Genomic DNA, 19,529 nt, shown 5'->3' on the forward strand with positions numbered 1-19,529 from the left:
GTCCCCCAGGCTCTCTCAATCGTTCCATCCCCCCTCCCCTGTACTCAATCTTTCCTGTTAAGCAGAAAACCTTTTCAAGGGATGTAATTAGCACAATTAAAATGCAGCAATGCATTAATTATTCTAGTCAGCTGCATCTCCTGGAAAGGAAAAGGCAGACAGAAGAATGGCATCAACGTATGAAAAGGAGGGAGAAAGAGTGGGGTTTTTTTCAAAGGTAGACTGAACCTGTCAATTGGCATCCAGGCTACTGGAGAATGATAGGCAATCTGGATTCAGGGAGAATGACAACAGCCAAAGAAGGCCAATCATAGATCGCTGCCAGGAGTTGGATCCAGTATTCCATACGTAATGACTGCTTTGATTTCGCTTTATCTAATCTCTGCCCTACAAGGGTTCTGTGAACCAGAGATACCAAGGAAACGGCCTTTTACTAGCTGAACGTGTTTCATTCGCTACATTCTCTGTGCAGGGCTTAAAGAAACATGGTGCCCAGTTCACTCTCTGGGCTGCCTGGGACCAGTTTATACAATCAGGAGAATCGAGCTGTAAAATAGGGTGTCCCTATGGAAAGGAGGACAGGGCTCCTGTATCTCTAACAGTTAGAGAGAAAGGGGGATTTCAGCAGGTGTCGTTTGTATGCATGCAGCACCTGGTGAAATGCCCTCTTCACCACAACAGTTAAAGCTGCAGGAGCCCTGCCCCCTTTTGTACCTGGCAGCCCCAATCAACACCAAATGTGTGTCAAATTGATCACTGTTACTATAATTACAAGTTTGGGGAAGTGGGTGCTAGCAATTTAGTGCTAAAGTATGTGGTAGCATAAACTAAGTCCCAGCTGGCACACAGATTTAACTCAATAACACAAAATAAAAGTTTCTTATGTACAAGACCACATTTCAATGCTATAGATGTTGTTATTTATATAAATGATTAATTAATAGCCTCACTACCCCTCTAAATCCTCCCTCAAATTAAGATGATGCTTTGCCAAACCCGATCTACTCACTGCTAAGCCAACAAAACCAAAAAACCCTCCTCACACCACCCTCACTCCCCCACTCCCCACTGGAAGAAACAAACCAGCCAATCACATACAAGCCCCCTTCTGCTACCCACAGTTAACCCTTTCATTACCTGTATAAAGAACTTCTGAAAAATTAAATACATTCATATTAACATAATAAAACAGGTTAACCAAAGAGGCAGGTGATTATATCACATATACGAAGAAGCCAAATGAGCTCCACTAAGCCAGAGAGGTCACCCTAGGGTGATTGTTTCAGCTGCCGGAGTCATTTCTGCATTCCACAGATTGACCAGGACAGGCTTTGATCAGAGTGCCAGTAATACTAGCTTGGAAAATCCTGAAACCCTCTGGAATCCTTGGGCCTCTGTGGGTGGCCCTTCCTAATAGGCCCATCCTAATAGGACCAGCCTCTGTTAAACTAAAACTCAACAGGAAATCAACTGACCATGATAATGGACAGATTGTAAAAATCCCCCACCTTCAGACCACGATCCTCCTGCCCAGGAGAGAACCAAGTCTAGTGTGGGTTCTGTTGTGTGGTTTGGATCAATGACATGTTGGGACAGCCCCGTGGTTCTCATGGCAGCCATGAAGGCCTGAGCCACTCCAGATCTAGTGGCCTCAGCGGGAATGTTGAGGTCCCCCGGGACAGTCATCTGGGGAGCAGTGGTGGCTGATGCTCATTGCTTGAGGAGGGCATGAGAAGGTGTATGGCAAGCGGCAGCTGCAGACCATGCACTGGAGCAAATGTACCTGGTTGTGGGGAAATTTCTCTGCCACAAGTGAGTGGGAGAGAGGCAGAGGGTCGCCACCCCATTCGCCCCAAATATAAATCCACCTTTGCTGGGGAGTCCACAGCACCAAATGCGAGACCACCTCCATCAGCTGTATACGAAGAGACAAGTCTGTGTTCGTTCATAAATGTGCATTTAAACTAGAGAGCGGTGGGTTTTGCAGGGTGTTGCACATTTTATCACCCCTGGGATCCACTTCACTGCTTGTAAGTGCAGACCGTCAGAATAGATGCTTGCCATGATAGCCTGGTAACCCTGTGACGTGATTACTTTTACTTTTATGTTTCCCTGCAGGTGATGCGCCCTATTGCACCCCTGAGCAGTACAAGGAATGTGCAGATCCAGCCCTTGGTGAGGACCAATAAATTGCTTTGCTGGATTAGGCCACATGTCCAGCTAGTTCAGTACTCTGTTTCCAAGATTATCAATCCGACACACACACAGAGAGATACCCCAGATGCTTACAAGAAGGGAGCCAGCTACCCCATGTTGCTTGCCCTGGTGTCTGGCCATCAGAGCTATAGTGTCTCTAAACACAGGCATCGTCTTCCTGGATCAACCCAGAGTCCAATTTTGGGATATGATATGTGACAGCCCTTCAGAGACCTGAAGAGCTGTCACACAGAAGATGGCAAAGACTAGTTCTCTGCTTCCCCAAGAAGACAGGACTGGGGGGGGGGATCTACACAACTGCTTTTAAAGCACTTTAAAGCACTTTGAAAACGTTTTGAAAACTGTATATGCAGTGTGTCCTGGGCCCCAACAGTTGTCAAAACTGTTATAAAGCGCTTTAAAGCAGTAGTGTAGATTCCCCCCCCCCCAGGTCTAATAGGTTTATGTTACAGAAGGATAGGTTTTGGTTGAATGTTAGGACAAACTTTTTAATGGTGAGAGCAGTTCGGCAATGGAGCCAATCACTGCGGGTTGGCTGGGCTCTCCCTCTTTGGAGGTCTTCAAGCAAAAGCTCAGTGTACATCTGGTGGGGATCCATCTCTACCTCCTGATTTCCTGCATCGAGAAGCTGAGTTGGACTAGGAGGGCTACATCACCTCCTCCAGCTCTACAATTCCATAGTCTGGCTTTCTTTTCTCTCCAATGGTGGCCACCCAGATGGCTCTCAAAGCTCACAAATAAAGCATAATATTCATGGGCATCTTCTGTTGTTTCTCCCAGCAGGACCTAGTAGCTAATCCCATCTATTCTGGCTTTATAACACAGACATTCTATTTCGCTATCATATCTAACAACTGTTGATAAGATCTATCCTGTGCCTCTTTTGGAGAAGTCTGTCCCTGCCGTGGTCACACATGCCTTAGTTGCAAGCCCTTTGGATTACTGTAACATGCTCTACATAGGGTTGTCTTTGAAAACTGTTAGGAAACTGGTCCAGAATGCTGTGGCCAAACTGTTAACTGGGGCTGGTTACAAGGAGCACGTTATTCAGGCTTTGCTGGTCTGATTCCAGGCAGAATTCAAAGTGCTAGTTATGACCAATAAAGCCCTTGAAACACCTCCTTCTCCCATATGAGCCTGCCCAGGTCTTAAGATCTTATGCGGAGGCCTTCTTTTGAGACTGCTGCCATCAGAGGCATGCTTCGTGGTGACCTGAGAGAGGGCCTTTTTGTGGACACTCCCAGGCTGTGGAACTCCACACTTGGGAAGGCTAGGTTCACTCCATCTCTGCTGTCAATCCTCTGGCAGCCAAAGGCCTTTTCATTCAAGCTGGAATGTAAGTGTAAGTGGGTCCATTGTGTTGGATGTCATTTTTATTCTGTTGTTATTGTGGTTTTAATAGTGTTTTAATGCATTTGTTTTATTGTTTTAATCAGGTTGTATTCATGATTATAAGCTGTCTTGAATGCCATTTTAATTGGTAGAAAGGCAGGGCATAAATCAAATCAAGCAATAATTATTATTATTACATTTCTATACCACCCCATAGATGAAGCTCTCTGGGTGATTTACAAAAGGTAAATAAAACACCTTCTATGAATTCACCTAAAAAAAATTAAGTAATCTAAAAGCTAGGGGCCATCACTGCCCCCTGGTGGTAGTGTGGATTTCATAAGTGAATTATAATTGTGCTAAGAAGCACTTCCTCTTGTCTGAGCTGAATTCACTAGCGAACAGTTTCATTAGACAAATCTGTTTTCCATTCATGTATCTAATCCTACTTAACAGGATTTCTCTATGCCAGCCTTCCCAACCTGCTCCCCTCCAGAGGTTTTGGACTACAACATCCATAATTCCCAGCCAGCACCACCAATGGTCAGGGATTACAGGAGCTGTAGTCTGGAGGGCACCAGGTTGGGAAAGGCTGCTCTATGCCATGTGTCCAGGAATGGCTGACCCCTGAGCGCTCTTGCAGCCCGGCCCGAGCGATACTTGCTCCGATGTAAGCCTCCTCTAGTGCAGTGCAGCTTACTTTCAAGTTTTCATGCTTAGGGTCATAGTGTCGGGGAGGTAAAAAGCTCAAAGAGCTGGAGATTTTTGTTAGAAAATCCTCTTTCTCTTTAGTTTTGATACCCAAAAGCTCACCCCCAAATCTGTGGTGGTGGAACATGGCTGGATATCCATTTTTCAAGCAACCTGATTCCAAAATAACCTGGGCCCAGTGGATGCTCTAAGAGTAGGAGTACCTGATGCTGCAAGCCACATCGGGGCAACCTATGGCCCACATGCACTGCCACTGTCACACACACCCCACACACTGCCCAATGTCCCCTACACTGCTGCAGTTTTGCTGGGGAAGGAAGAGGCTGGCTCTCCTCCTGGCAGCAGGAAGAGAAGTCAACCCAGTGTGCCCTATTACTCAGCACAACCATGCTCCTGACAGCCCACCAAACAGCTGCTTGGCACAAAATGATCTCTGGGCAGAGACATGTAAACCTCCACAACACTACACACTGAAACTGAGGGAGGGGAGAGTGTCTGTATGTGTGTATGGGGGCATGTATAGCGGCAGAAGGAGAAGGCTGTGTGTGTGTTGGCCTTTGCATATGTGTGTGGGTGCAGTATACATCTCCCTGCCTCCCTCTCAGGGGCTAAAACATTGCCCACCCCTGCAATAAGCATTGTTCAATCTAAGTAAATCTGGGCACTGATCAGTACCTAGATGAAAGACCCTGAGAGCCCAACGCAAGAAGCATTTGAGCATCCTGAAGGATGAGCAAAGGACAAGTGCACTCAGAAAATGACCTTTCTCATCTCTTCCCCCAAACCAAAACAAAAAACCCTTTTGATTTGATTTTGTTTTGAACTGACCCCATAGTGACTTCTGCCTTCCTTCCCCACCCCCCAGACTTCTTGGTGGAGAGGGACAATGACTACTGCGTGTGTGAGATGCCTTGCAACGTCACCCGCTACGGCAAGGAGCTCTCCATGGTCAAGATCCCCAGCAAGGCATCAGCCAAGTACCTGGCCAAGAAATACAACCGGAGTGAGCAGTACATTGGGTGAGTACCTCTGCCTGCCTCAGCCCCCATCCGACCCACTTGCCACTATGGTCCCTGCACTTCCCTTTTCTACACCCCACTGCCTTGGTCAGCCCCCAAAGAAAAACAACTTCAAGATCAGTTGGGGCTGAGCTGTAGGCTGTTGCCAGAGGTGGGAAAAGTCAGGAGCCAGGAGCTGAGCCAGGGACTTAGAGCCAAGGGACAATGCGAGAGAGAGAGAGAGAAAGAGAGAGAGAGAGAGAGAGAGAGAGAGAGAGAGAAGCAAGGAAGATCATTGTTCCTCAGGCAAATTCCCAGCCCAAACAGGAAGCCTTGTATAACTTTCTACACTTAGTAACCAGTCTGGGTGAGCGGGACCACTCCAGAGCCTGAGAAATACGTCTTCTTTACCCAGACCATGGTGATACTCCAAACCACCAGCCTGTGGCTCACACAGAGCTGGGGGATCTCAGCTCCAACCTTGGTTGCTCCTGTCCTGACACCCATGAAGAAAATGCCTCCCGTCCCCTCTGATTAGCATACAAATTGCTGCACCCACCATTTTGTGATGTGACATGTGCTCTCAGCATTTCAGTGATGAGCCAACAGTTTTCATTGCTTTGGGCTGGTATTAGCTAGATCCCAAAATCTTGCCTCCAGGCCGGTAAGTGTTCATGCTGGTGCTGAGCATATCCATAAGGTAGGTTGTGTGCAGATTTCCCAGTCAATGCCAGGCAGATGCTTGTTTTAGTGCTGGAGGGGCTTCCTATTCTTACCTCCCTTCTTCTTACACAGGGAGAACATCTTGGTACTGGACATTTTCTTTGAGGCTCTGAACTATGAGACCATTGAGCAGAAGAAAGCATATGAAGTAGCTGGACTTCTGGGTGAGATAACCTTTCTTTGAGCGCCAGCTAAGGTGAAGGATGCTGCATGCTTCCCAAAAGTGACACTTCGCACTGCGTTCAGTGCCTTCCTACAGTCTACAAACAACGCATAATCAGGACTGTGTGTATTGTGTGATTCTACAATTGTACCTGGCAAGGGCAAAAAATGGTATTTAGTGTAGGATTCAACTTCTTGATAATCCTAGCTTTCATTTCCACCACCACTACCTTCCAAAAGTAAGTTTATAGGCCTTAAGGCTGCAAAGAGAGGTATTAGCAATGCCCAGTAAAATTGAAGGCTGGGCTAGAGGAGAAGGGGGATGGTTAAACAGGATTTTCCAGTATTAGGAGGCAGGACTTCTGTGACCTTGCATAGCTGTTGCTCATATCCCAAGAAAAGTAAATTACACTAAATTAACAAATATTTGTTTCATTGTTTTAGGGCAGGGATGGAGAAGTTGTGGTCCTCCAGATGCTTTGGCCTACAACTCCTATGATCCATCACCATTGACTATGTGAGCTAGGGCTAATGGGAGTTGTAGGCCAAAACATCTGGAGGGCCACCAGTGGCCCACCCCAGTTTAATTAACGTCAGAGCTTAAGCATAGCCGCTGAATATAGCCCATGGCTGGGAAGCAAGAACATGTAGTGAGGGTTTTTTGTTTCATTGGCATCTTTTTTTAACCACAGATTCACCATTCTACCTACAAATAGGATTGCCAACTTGTGATTTTAGAAATACCGGGTGGGTGAGTGTGGCCAAGGGTGAATTTTTGGCAGGGCAGGAGGGATTTAGGCAAGCAAAAGGCAAGGCATTCTAGGGAGCAGAGCCTAATGAAGCCTTTCCCTACCTTAGCTCCCCAGATGTTGGATTACAACTCCCAGGACTCTCAGACAGCATGGCAAATAATCAGGGATGAATGAAATTGTAGCCCACCTGGGTACCCAAGGTTAGGAAAGGCTGGTCTAGTGGACCAGGCTGTGGAGTCAATAGAGGAAGTTAAAAACACCCCCAAGCACCTACTTGCACCTACTTGCTTGATTTAATGATACCAAACCTGGGCAAAAATACTCAATGGGCAGGTCAGAGAAAAACGCATCTGATGCTCGGAAACCCTGCCTCCAGATCTCAGTTGGCTTCTAAAATCACCCTTTTCCACCTCCCCCAATGTAGATTGGGATAACTTTGGGTCACCCAAGTCTGAAAGGAGGAATGTTGAGACACTGGAAGAGATTAGGGATCAGGGAACATACCGGATCTCAGTGCTGATTGATTGTTCTCCTACCCTCTTGTTCGACAGGTGACATTGGAGGACAGATGGGGCTGTTCATTGGAGCCAGTATATTAACTGTGCTTGAGCTATTTGACTACGCCTATGAGGTGAGTTTCAGTGCCTGGGAAAAGGGCACTGGTTCACGTTTGGCAGGGGTGCAGGACTTCTAGCACGGGGACCAAATCCAGCCCGCCTGGGTTGCCTAGATGGCCATGTCCCTTTCTCCTGACTACCAATCCTTGGGAGATTTCAAAGTTTTGGTGCTGTGTTTCTCCCCATTCTAAAAGGCTTCTCCTAGGCTTAGTGACTGGCAGCAAGAGGTTAAAGCTACAATAGGCTGGTGGTTTTGGCCCCGCCCCTTTTGCCTCTTTGGCCCCACCCAGCACTGGAATGTGGGCCCCTGAGAGCATCTCTGAAATGGATTTGGACCCTTGGGTGGAAAGACATTCCCTACCCCCATTTTATGGCCTCGAAGGGAATGTTTTGAAGGCACATGAGGCAGTTTTATGGCTGAAGCAGGGCCAGTCTGTCCCTCTCAGCTGCCTGGATGGGGATTCCCCCCAGGAGTTGTATGGAACATCCTCTGAGCTATTTGAAGGAAAAGAGGGGGGTGTACATCGAATAATAAAATAAGGCAGTAGCAAAATACTCTTCCTCACAACTCCTTCTGATGCAAACCCCTTTCTTTTTGGTTTTTAGCCTGCTGTGCTAAGGCAGCCTTATAGGACTATCAGTGATAGCTTTTACCCTCTCCCAGCACATTCCTAGGCCTTTTGACTTTTAAATCTTTTCTTTTTTAAAAGTGGCATAGATCTTGTGACATTTTTAGAGTTTTGTGTGACATTTCTGCTGCTAGTTTTATTTATTTATTTATTTATTTATTATCCCCCACTGATGTGTTTTTAGTGTTGTATTTTGATTTTTAGGTATTATGTATCAGTTCTTTTTACTGTATGCTGCCCCAAGAATTGTTTTTAGTGGGCAAAGTGTAAAATGTCATCAAATACGAAGGAAAATGCAAAAATAAATATTCCCACGGTACCACAGTCCACATCTTTGCCTCCTTTGCCATTTCATAGAGATCCGCTCACAGTAGATACAGCAAGCCTCACCCCACTTCTTTCCACTGGTTTGAGACACTGACCCTAGTGCTGGCCTCTTCGGTCATCTCCTCCTTCACTCTACTGAAAAACCAATCTCTCTCCCCAAAGATAGCCCACTCCGACTCTTTGCATTTCTAGTGTCTCGCTTGCACGCAGGGGGCACCAATAAACTTGGTTGAATTCCTTATTTATTGGCCAGTTTTATAGAAGGAGGAGGAGGAGGAGGAGGAGGCATTGTAACTAGATACCTCAGTATTTTGCCCTCGGACGCAAGCACATGCACACACCCTGAACATGTTCTGACAACTAAAATCAATGGAAGAGTAGCAACAAGAATTTTATCATTTCATAGCACCATTTGTGTATTGGTGTTTTTAAGTGTTTGCGCCTGACAACCCAAATTCCCTCTTGCTCTCTAGGTTATTAAGTTCCGCCTCTGTCGCCGTGGAAAGTGCGAGAAGAAACACAAAGGAAACAACAGTGATAAGGGGGTCGCCCTGAGCCTGGATGACGTGAAGCGCCACGTGAGTGTTTTCGGCTCCATAATGTCTTGTGTTACATTACATTATGGCAGGTGTCATACATGCTACCAGCAACTTAACATCTGTACTCAATGGCCTAAGCACAGCCTTCTCCAACCTGTTGCCCTCCAGATGTCTTGGACTACAACTCTCATCATCTCTGACCATTGGCCATGCTGGCTGGGGCTGATGGGAGTTGTAGCTCAACCATCTGCAGGACACCAGACTGCCTATCCCTGGCCTAGCTGCATTCATTAATAGTCTTCTTTGCAGTGGATCCCAGAGAGACAAAGAGAGAGAATGAGAAGTACAGCTCCCAGGCTTCCAGGGAGGGGAGATTACTATTATACTCATTAACATCCATGGTCTAATTTGTATAGCAAGTCTACTCTGTATCATAATATCAAAATACTTTTGAAGTAGGAGCATAGGAAGCTGCCTTATATTTTGAGTCAGTGTCTTGTTCCATTTATCCCAGTATTGTCAACACTGACTGGCAGCAATGGCTCTGGGGCTTGTCTGTACACTCTAAATACCATGTCACGGCTGTGCAGTTGTGCCCCGTCATTTATGTGATGCAGATGGCAACTCGCAGCCACATTAAAACCCAGTGCCAGCTATTTTTCTCCCTTTATCTAGCACATCCCTGTCTTCTGATAGAGCTCATTGGTGTTTAACAGCTGCATGACAGACCCAAAATGTGGCACAGTTCCATCACTGAGAAATATTTCACCCACTGAATTCCTGCTATATGTGTAGCTGTTAAAGCAGGGGTGGGCAACTTGTGGTCCTCCAGAAGTTTTGGCCTACAACTCCCATAATTCCTCACCTGGTATGCTACTAGGTATGCTACTAGGGCTGATGGGAGTTTTAGGTCCAAACTTCTGGAGAGCCACAAGTTGCCCACCACTATGTTAAAGGCACAAAAGCTGTGCTGGGGAAGAAAGAAAAATGCTGGCCACAATTCTGTAATGTGGAGGGAGTGGTCATGACAGTGGTGGAGATCCTGTTCTCCTGATGGGTACATATACCCTAAGGTTGGATTCACCCTATGAACTTTTGGACATGCCAGCAGTATGATTCTAGATCTAAACAAAGAACTGTATGTTTTCCCCTGGAGACTAAACGCCCCTCCCTTTACTACTATCTCCTGTCGTTATGATTGTCTCCAGTATCCAACAAGGGGCCCCCAAAGGTCAGTAAAAGTCCCAGTGAAGAAAGAATGGCATCATTCTTGGTTTGTATGGGTCCACAGAAGAAGGGTGGAGGCAACATGAGTCTCTGTAGCACCTTCTCTCATCTTGCTGGGCCACCTTGTGTGAAACAAGAAACCAGATCCTCCAGAGTCTTCTGTGACTGAAAATGAGGTTGTACACTGCGCTGCTGGGACAGGGAGGGGACTGGTTCCCATTCAAAGTCAGAATGTGTCCCAGAAGAGTTTTTCATCAGTTCATGCCCCACCATCACCCCCTGCCAGTTAAGGGTGGCCATTGACGGCCTCTTGCCTTAGCACCCCAAAATCTTGGAATTGTTGATCATAGTGTTGTGTTTATCTTCCTAATTTCACAAATGCTGCCTGCTTGTGTTTTATGTTCCCCTCTACTTCCCCTCCAGAATCCATGTGAGAATATCCGAGGCCACCCAGCAAGCATGACATACGCAGCCAACATCCTACCTCACCACCCGGCCCGGGGAACCTTTGAGGACTTTACCTGCTAACTGACGACTGGATGTACAACTAACACTACCAAAGGGAAGGGCCCACGCTGAGCAGCCCTGGCCCAGCCCAGCCCACGAACCTGCCAACCTACTTGTCAGGGCCTCTATCTCAGACTCCCAGGGAGGCAGCTGAAACCCAGCCCCTCCTCATCCACCCAAGGCAGTGATACGCACACGGAGCAAGCTGGACAAAGGCGGCGGGGCCTGTGCTGCCGGGCCCACTCCGGTTTCTGTTCTTGCCCCAACCGATGCCCTTGGACTTTAACTCAACAGAAGAGCTGCCAGGAGAACCTTCTGCACTGTCAAGTGGAAGTGAGGGCATGGCCTCCTCCAGTCCATATACACAGAAACCCCCATACACACACTGAGAAGTCTTGTCTGTCCTTTTGCCCCTCCTTCTGTCTCCATCCTGCTCCAGGTCGACGACAAGCCTTGCATGGGGGCAGCCATCTTGTGCAAAGGTGGCCGTTCTCTTTTCATTTCAATGCCAAGAACCTACAGGAGTGCCAGCCAGGCCGTTCCCCACAGTGTTCTGTTTGTAAAGGCCACTTAGCCTGTCCAAAGGAGGTGCTGCATCAGTTCCCTTCCCCCTCCCCATTCCCACCCCCTTGCTGTGTATTATGGGAGGCCATATTCAAGCCTTTCCCTGTAGCAAGACTGTGACTGAACTGCGAGGGCGACTTAAATAGGACATTTTTATCATCTGTTTGTCTCATCCAGCTAGCAGCTTCTCATTTCATCCAGTGCCAGGACTCTGCTCTGGGTCTGGGCCTGTCTCCCCTACCCCCGCCCCACCCCACACACCCTGCATGAGAGAGGAAGATGAAGGGCTGGGATGAGCTGTTCCAAAGTTTAAAACATCGGCGTTGTGAGGTACCTGAGTCCCCTCTGTGCATGTTCTGAGAGATTATGTGAAAATTCTCAAGCATTGAGGTTCAGAGGGAAGCCTGACGTTCCTCAGAATTCTCGGTGGGATACAAAACCAGATTGCTTTCAAACCGTCAGGATTCCACAGCTGTAGAAAGGAGAAGGAAGCAACCCGATCCTGAACTTGATCCTGGCTTTCCTCTTCACCTCCTCCAGTAGCGTGGCAACCTTAAGCCCAATCCTGCAGGCAGAAACAACACACTATCCTGCCTTTGGTTGTGCAGAAAGGCAGGGGTAACCCATACCAGGTCCCGCCTGCAGGCCTCAGCGCCTGGGGCTTGAAAGAACAGAGGGAACCTGGAGGCCAGCAACAACGGCTGTTTTGTTTTAATGCAATCCAGAATATGTGTTTCCCCTGAATCTCTATAGGCAGACGTAGCCTATCCAACCTTTCAGCCTCCAGTTTGCTGGTGATAACAAGGGGGCAAATTACCACCACCAGAAATACGCAGAGGGTCTCCAGGGAAGTGCATGCTGATGATGTAAAACATTTCACTATTCTGCAGTGTCAGCATAGAATGAAATAAAGAGCAGCTCAGGGAAGTGTCTCTCTTGGAAGTCTGGGCAAGACAGGCCTGCTGGTTTCACCTTGGGGAAAAACCCAAATCCCGTTTTGCAACATCTGTGCTACAACCTGATTATGGAGCTCACCAACTCTGCTTTGGAGCCCGTCTGCCATCTGGACTCATTGATAGTCAAGCCAAGATGGAGGAGGGCTTCCTCTGGAAAGGAGCACTCCCAGGCTGAGAGCTGGAAGGGTCGAGTGCAGGCATGGGCTGGGGAAGGTGGGCTGGGCTTCCTTTGGTAGTATTTGTTTCTGGCTTGACTTGGCCTACCATGCAACCTGTTCACAGTGCCCACCCTCAGCGAGGCAGAGAAGACAAGTGATGGTGGCAGTTACTATGACGAATGGAGGAGCTTCTGCTCCTAACTCCAGAGGGGCTACCTTCTGCTCCTAACTCTTACCCCTGGATAAACACTGTTTAAAACTATATCAAGAAGAGTCCAGACCTGTGTCATAGAGATAGTCCAACTGCACGAGGTAATCAAGAGAATAACACCAGCCCTGGTGGAGGCTTGGCCAGATTTTTATATATATATATATAAGCTGAAGGAAACTTGTCTACCCAGCTCTGTCCTGAGAGGTAGGTGGGTGTGGGTGTGTTGCTCCCTCAGAATTATGTTTTACAACATGATTCTGAAGTGAGCTTATCTGCCCAACTCTGTCCTGAGAGAAGATTGGATATGGACGGGCAGAGGAGGAGAAAACAGAAATTGGGTCTGAGTTTATCTATGATGGGCTGGTGTGTGGTAGGATCTAGGTGAGTGGCAGGAGAAAAGGTATCTGCTTCTTCCATGCCTTATAAGCCTATGAGTGCAAAGAGAAATGGGAAATTAGAGACATTGTGACTGGATTAAATTAATGGCTGAAGAAGAAACTAGCCCCTGTGAAATCCCTGGTGTCCAGCCACAGCCCCACAGGAACCACGGGCCTTGATGGCACATGGGCCTTTTTGCCTCGTTGGTGTTTTGATGCCCTTTGGGGCAAGCTGCCAGATGGAGATGTGCCCATGCTTCTTGTGATGATTTTCACTTTTAAAGGAGATCGTGCGCTCCCTGCTTCCAGCCTGGGCCCCACAGCATTGAGTGCCTGCCTCAGTCCCTGCTACAGCCCCAGCCTCTTCCCCCACAACATGATTGAGCTATGCTGCAGGTGCAGCAACCAGGGCCAAAGTTCTCCTTATCTTTAAGAGCTTTTGCAAAAAAATCTCATTTTTAGAGCTTTATTTTATTTTGATCCTTATTATTCCAGGGCTTAGTCTGGACTTGTTTATTGAGATGGGGGAGGGTGCTTTTTCTGTTTGGCCTCCTGAGTCTAACAAGACACTGATTTTCCAAAGATGCTTCAACTCTGCTATGGCCAGGACTTTTCCCATGAACCTTTCTGGAAGGTTCTTTGCTTTGAGGGCTTTTGCTTCTTTTTCTTTGTTTTTCATTTGGTTCTTCCTACTTTTTTGCTTGAAAGCTTTTGAAGATAGGGCTCGAATTTGACCTCTTCTCCACCCCACCGGCCCATTTGTTTGTCCATTTTTACTACTTCATGCTCATTTTATATTTCTTATATATAAAATATATGATATATATTATTATATATATATGTACATATATATATAGATATATACATACACATTCCTCTATATGCGCCATGTCAGTGTATATATTCATCCAGTAGAATCAAAAAGCCTTGATATTGTGCCATTATAATTTTTTTTTCCAACTACTGATCTCTGAATGCCTTCAAGTGTATAAAGTGTTGAATTCTCTCTGGTATCTGTACTATGTACACATTTTCATAGGAAGCACAAGAAGATGACAAATGCATTGTATATCAAAACTTGCTCCTCTTAACAGTGATATAAAGGATGATATCAACCATGGAGACTCAGCCCTTTCCTCCTTCACTTTACTGCAGAATTCTGTAACCATTAGTATTATTCCTTCTTTTATTTTGTTTTGCAGTGACAGCAGCACAGCAGCAAGGGGCTGGTTTCCATTGCCGGCAGCAATCAATCATATGGTGCAGATGATGTGCAAACTCCACATCAGACAAGGCACCCTTGGGGTTTGATCCAGATTTAGTCATATTTAGAGCATTTCTGCATGAGCCTTTTATCCCGCACCTTTACTGGGCCTCTGCATCCAGATTCTATTCAGGATTAAGATCAGCTCCTTTACATGTGCTTTTTCCCCAGGGGCAGGGGTATCTTTCTATGCCTTTTTATATGTTTCATTATACAGCCACTAGATGGTGCTGCGGTATTGCAGACTTGCGCAATTACCCAAAGCATCATTCAGGATATACCAGACTTTCCTAGTTAAGAAAAAAAAATGTGATACTGGTGGAAAAGCATGAGAAAGGCCTTGGAGGAAGATGATGTCGTATAAAGGACCCACAAATTATTAGGTGCACAGTAAAAGCCTTGTGTAGAAAGTCTCTTAAAGTAGACCCATTGAAATTGATTGGACTTATTAGTCATGACTAACATGTCTCATTTGGGTTTACTCCAAGCATGCCTAAATCTGGATCCAGCCCATGATCTGGAAGAAGCAGGGCAGGCAAGCTCAACTTGGATGCCCTGTGTGGAAAGTGAGAATGACAGTGCTGTTGGGCTCTTAGCCACACGTGGAGAGCCCGATGGACACCTGACCTATTTGCCTTCTTGCGCCTACCCTGGCAGGTGAGCCCCATGATTTGGATTCCCCCCACACATGGTGACTGTGTAAAGGCAGTCCGGTATGGATTGGTCCTCCCACTTCATAAGCATAGGCTGCATTTGTGTATATATCATGAACAAAGGCATTTTTAAAGTCACGTTCTAATCATGAGAGTAAGAACATAAGTGCCATGCTGGATCAGACCAAGGGTCCATTGAGTCCAGCTTGTTCGCACAGTGGCCAACCAGCCATCGGCCAGGGGTGAACAAACAGGACATGGTGCAACAGCACCCTCCCGCCCATGTTCCCCAGCAACTGGTGCACACAGGCTTATTGTCTCGGATACTGGAGGTAGCACACAACCATCAGGGCTAGTAGCCATTGAGAGCCTTCTCCTCCTCCAGGAATTTATCCAACCCCCTTTTAAAGCCATCCAGATTGGTGGCCATCACTATATCTTGTGATAGTGAATTCCATAATTTAACTATGCGCTGTGTGAAGAAGTACTTCCTTTTATTTGACCTGGATTTCCTGCCAATCAGTTTCCTGGGATGACCCCTTTGGGTTCTAGTATTTTGAGAGAGGGAGAAAAAGAGTAGCCCAGACTTACGCAAAAAATAACTGCATGGAGGGCTGCTTCAAAGCAGACTGCTTCTGTGTGATCAACAGGCACATAAGAGATGGCAACGCATTGTATGTGCTACTGTCATCAGGACTAGCATCAAGCATGGAGTAAGGACACACTGACCTGTTCAAACATAGAGCAAAGAGGAGGTTTTTGCCCACGAATTAAACAAACCACGATCATTGAGCATCAGTAGTGGATGGAGTCTCAGGTAGATATACACTGAAAGCTTCCAGACTTCAACCTGAGAGGCTGTGTTTTGAATACATTCTCAGCAATGGACACACCATTTGGTCAGGGTTAAGTGACACACTATCAGTCTCGTTTCCTCATCTGTAAAATTGGAATAGCCGTCTAATCGAGAAGAGCATGGTAACGATGAACAACAGCAGAACGGTAAGAACATATTATCTCTCTCCGGCAGGGCAGTTGCCAACCAACACAATAATTCCCTTTTCCTTTTTTTTTTTTACTGAGCTTGATATGTTCCACCAACTGCGGATAACACTCTGACAGTCCACTGGCTCATGGAAGATACGGTGCCAGTACTCAGTTTTTAAACTGATCTGCTGTCTGGCTGGAAGTCATGCTCTTTTACTTAATCCCAGATTTGTGGTGACTCGTTTATTGGGGGACTGCGGGCGGGGGGGAGGCACTTTGGACAACACCAAGAAGTGCAGCGCAATGCTGATTTATGGCCATTTACTCAAGAGATCCCTAAATTGCCTCCTGCATTTCTCCCATCTGTAATTTGAATATAAAACCTATATAAGTGTGGATGCCTTTGGTCCTATGTGCATTTGATTTTTTTAAAAAGCTTTCTTCAGTAGTCCATTCCACATTAACAAGTCACATATTGCGGATGAAGTCATTTCTCACGTGACGGATGAAAATACCTTTATTCTGTGATGTACGCATTTACTGGGCAGTAGAAGGGTTTCTTTCTCTGTGGACCCCACAACCCCAAGTGTGAGATTCTGACATTCTCAGAATGGGATTCAAGTTCTTCTCTTGGCTTCCCATCTCTCTAAGATGACAGTCACATTATCTGTATTGTGCTCAGCAATAAATGTGTCCTGTGCATTGCTTCGGATACCACACTCCGCCACATGAAGCTTCCTCTGAAGATTTGCTATATCATTCACTATTCCTGCCTGAGGAGGCCTCACACACACTACAAGATCAGACTACTGCCTCGGGAAGCAAATGTTGACCAAAGTATGCCACCCATCATCTGTCAATAGCAAGGAAGCAGAAGAGCCTTGAATTAAATGGCGCTGGGCAGATTTCTTAGAACGACTTGTATCTGATAGGGCCACCTTTACCAATATGCTGCCACCTGGGAAGAACAAGCCACTAGAAAGAGACGGCCCACCACTATTTCGGAGTTACTGGCCTACACAATACCTTCCTTTAGAGCCAACGGATTCCTTCATCGTCTCAGTATGTAGTCAGGATCAGCTGTGCTGGCTGTTGGGGGGCTCAGGAGCAGGCGTGCCAGGTTAGCTGCTGCCTCGAAGGATAGTGAAGGGGGAGAGTCCGCAGGGAGGGGCCTAGCACACCTTAGAGCAGGGCTTCCCACACTTCTGATCCCCAGGACACAGGTGGGTGTGTTTTCCCCTGGATTAACGGAGGCATTCTTATTCTTTTCTTTAGGCTGATGGCATTGGCCACATGCAGGAAGTGGGGCAAGAAGAGTCAGGGCCTCCGAACTTCAAAGGGCACATAGTGGGGGATTCATCCAATGTAGTAGTTTAATTTTCCAGGGTAGCCTCCAGCTCCTCATGTGGCACAAGGGGGTAGCTCAGTACACAGTTTGGGAATCAAGTCGTTAGAGGGGCTCGTTATTTTCAGAGCAGCACTTTCTTCTCCAAGATGGTGCGGCTGGCGAAGAATAAGATCACTCTAGGAAGCTTGCCTGGTGCAATCGTAATTATTATGTTTATACCCCACCTTTCTTCCATGATGGAACTCAAGGTGGCTACATGGGATTCCCAGGTGGTCTCCCCTCCAAGCACTGACCAGACCCAGGCTGCTTAGCTTCAGCAAGGGGTCTGCCTCACGTGCCTTCACACGATGCTCTGAGATCAATCTTGGAGGCACTTCAAAATCTTTCTGCCAATTGCGGAGGCTGCTGTAGTATAACAGGGATTTGGACAGATCTAATCATGGGTGTCCGTTCATAGGGGCAGTGGGTGGAACTGCCCCCTCCCCTGGATTCCAGCCATAATGTCATTCTGAGAGCAGCAACAGAGCTGCTGTACTGCGCCTGCCTCATCTGTTTCTACTTTCAGTTTCCAGCCATATAGGCAATGCTCAGGACAGGACAGTTGGTGTTTTAAGGCAATGCAGATGGGGCTGTGAAATTGATTGTAGAAGCAGTGCAACTCATTAAGGCTTAGAACACATTGTTGTGAAAGGTGCACATACACGTATAGCTTTAAGCGTGCTAGCTGTAGCTCCCGCAGGGGGGCCAAGTAGAATCTCTTCTCATCTCTTGGTGTTGGCCTTGGAGCTGAGACAGTGCGCCATGCAGCTCCACAGAAGTTTGTGTTTTCTCATGTAGAGCAGAAATAAAGAAACCTCTTGTGAAGGTGCCTGAATCTATTGTGTGTTGCCTGTAGAGCAGAAGGGCCATTACAGGGGCGAAGGGAGTCCTGGAAAGCAGGGCCGGGCAAAGCTGGTAGTAGGCCCAGGCCAGATGGGAAATGTAGGCCCTATTTCAAACTGCTGATTAAGTATTTGTTAATCAGTTCTAAATACATATGAACTAGAACGATTTATAAAAAATGTAATGGCAAGCACTTTTACTCAAGATGTATATAAGACATCACTTCTTCACATTCAGAAATGCTTTATGTACTTTTCTTTGGGCAAATTCATCACCAACAACAGAAAAATCAAGCAACTTTGCCCAGGGAGACTCGGAGTAGGCCCCCTCAAAATCGTAGGCCCATGCCAACTGGCCCCGCCTCTGCCCAGCCCTGCTAGAAAGAATGGAGGGTTTCAGCTCTGGGTGTAAAGATATTGTCTGATACCAGTTCTACCCAACGAGAAACAACAGAGGGGTAGACCTCATATACAAATTTCTCAGAGGCTCAATCGCTGCTCCATCACCATATCAACGAGAAATGATAGACCTGTTCTCGGATGCTATTTTTTACAATGTGCAACCATACACAAAATGTACAGTTCAAGGAAAAGTATGCAATTCCAAAAGAACTCTGCTGAAATTCAATATACATATTGTAACGAGGGGAGCGTAGTCCTGAGGTCTCCTAGCAACTGCAAGGCTACTGAGTTCAGAGGGAAGAAACAGGCTCGTATTAAGGCAGATGATGGCAACTGGGGAAGATCTAAAGATCCAGGGCAAAGCTCAAAAGATTTGAGGCCCATGTGCAGGGGGCTCTTCATTACACCACCCATGCCCTGAAGTATTTTGGGGTTAATGAATGCTGAAATTGGCCCTTTTGTAAAGACATAAAAATGGCCAATTTTGACCTTAAAGGCTACCTACACTACGTTTTCTGAAGACATTCATTCAATAATATGGAGGATTGTGCCATTTCCAGCCCATTGAAATAGTTGCAGTTGTTGACAGATACCAGATCCATATCTGTTCTGGGTTCACAGAATCATTCAGAGACCCAAACGGTATCATACACTCTGAACAAAACTGGTGTAACCCTTTGCAATAGAGTTCGATCCCCTTTTGACCGTTAAGGGATACAGGAGAAAGGGAGGTTCTAAGGAGAAAAAGGAGACTGAGATAGTGAAGAAAGATGCTGAGGAAACAGATGAGGGAAAGAGAGTGACAAAAAGGCAGGGCCTCAGGAGGCTGAGAAAAGACCAGGAAAAAGCAGCAGCAATAGCCAGTGGTCCCCAGTCCTTTTGGGTCATTAGATACATTTGAGATTTTTGAGAAAGTGCTGTGAGCTCTCTCACCAAGGGTACCTTGCCCATTCATAAAATGGCTGCTGTAGTGGGCATGATTGGTTA

General features: G+C 46.7%; 1 protein-coding gene across 2 annotated transcripts in view; it reads left to right on the plus strand.

The window, feature by feature from the left end:
* Positions 1–11,270, plus strand: part of ASIC1 (acid sensing ion channel subunit 1) — a 179,409-nt gene extending 168,139 nt beyond the window's left edge. For both annotated transcript variants that reach the window (XM_063119870.1, XM_063119868.1), the window contains 6 exons: positions 2,119–2,175; positions 5,126–5,279; positions 6,054–6,145; positions 7,447–7,526; positions 8,942–9,046; positions 10,658–11,270. In XM_063119870.1, the coding sequence (XP_062975940.1) occupies positions 2,119–2,175; positions 5,126–5,279; positions 6,054–6,145; positions 7,447–7,526; positions 8,942–9,046; positions 10,658–10,762 (593 nt within the window). In that variant the 3' untranslated portion in view covers positions 10,763–11,270. The remainder of the gene's footprint in view (positions 1–2,118; positions 2,176–5,125; positions 5,280–6,053; positions 6,146–7,446; positions 7,527–8,941; positions 9,047–10,657) is intronic.
* Positions 11,271–19,529: the final 8,259 nt, after the last annotated feature.

The sequence above is a fragment of the Elgaria multicarinata genome, chromosome 3 (genome assembly GCF_023053635.1).
Source record: "Elgaria multicarinata webbii isolate HBS135686 ecotype San Diego chromosome 3, rElgMul1.1.pri, whole genome shotgun sequence".
NCBI classification, from domain to species: domain Eukaryota; kingdom Metazoa; phylum Chordata; class Lepidosauria; order Squamata; family Anguidae; genus Elgaria; species Elgaria multicarinata.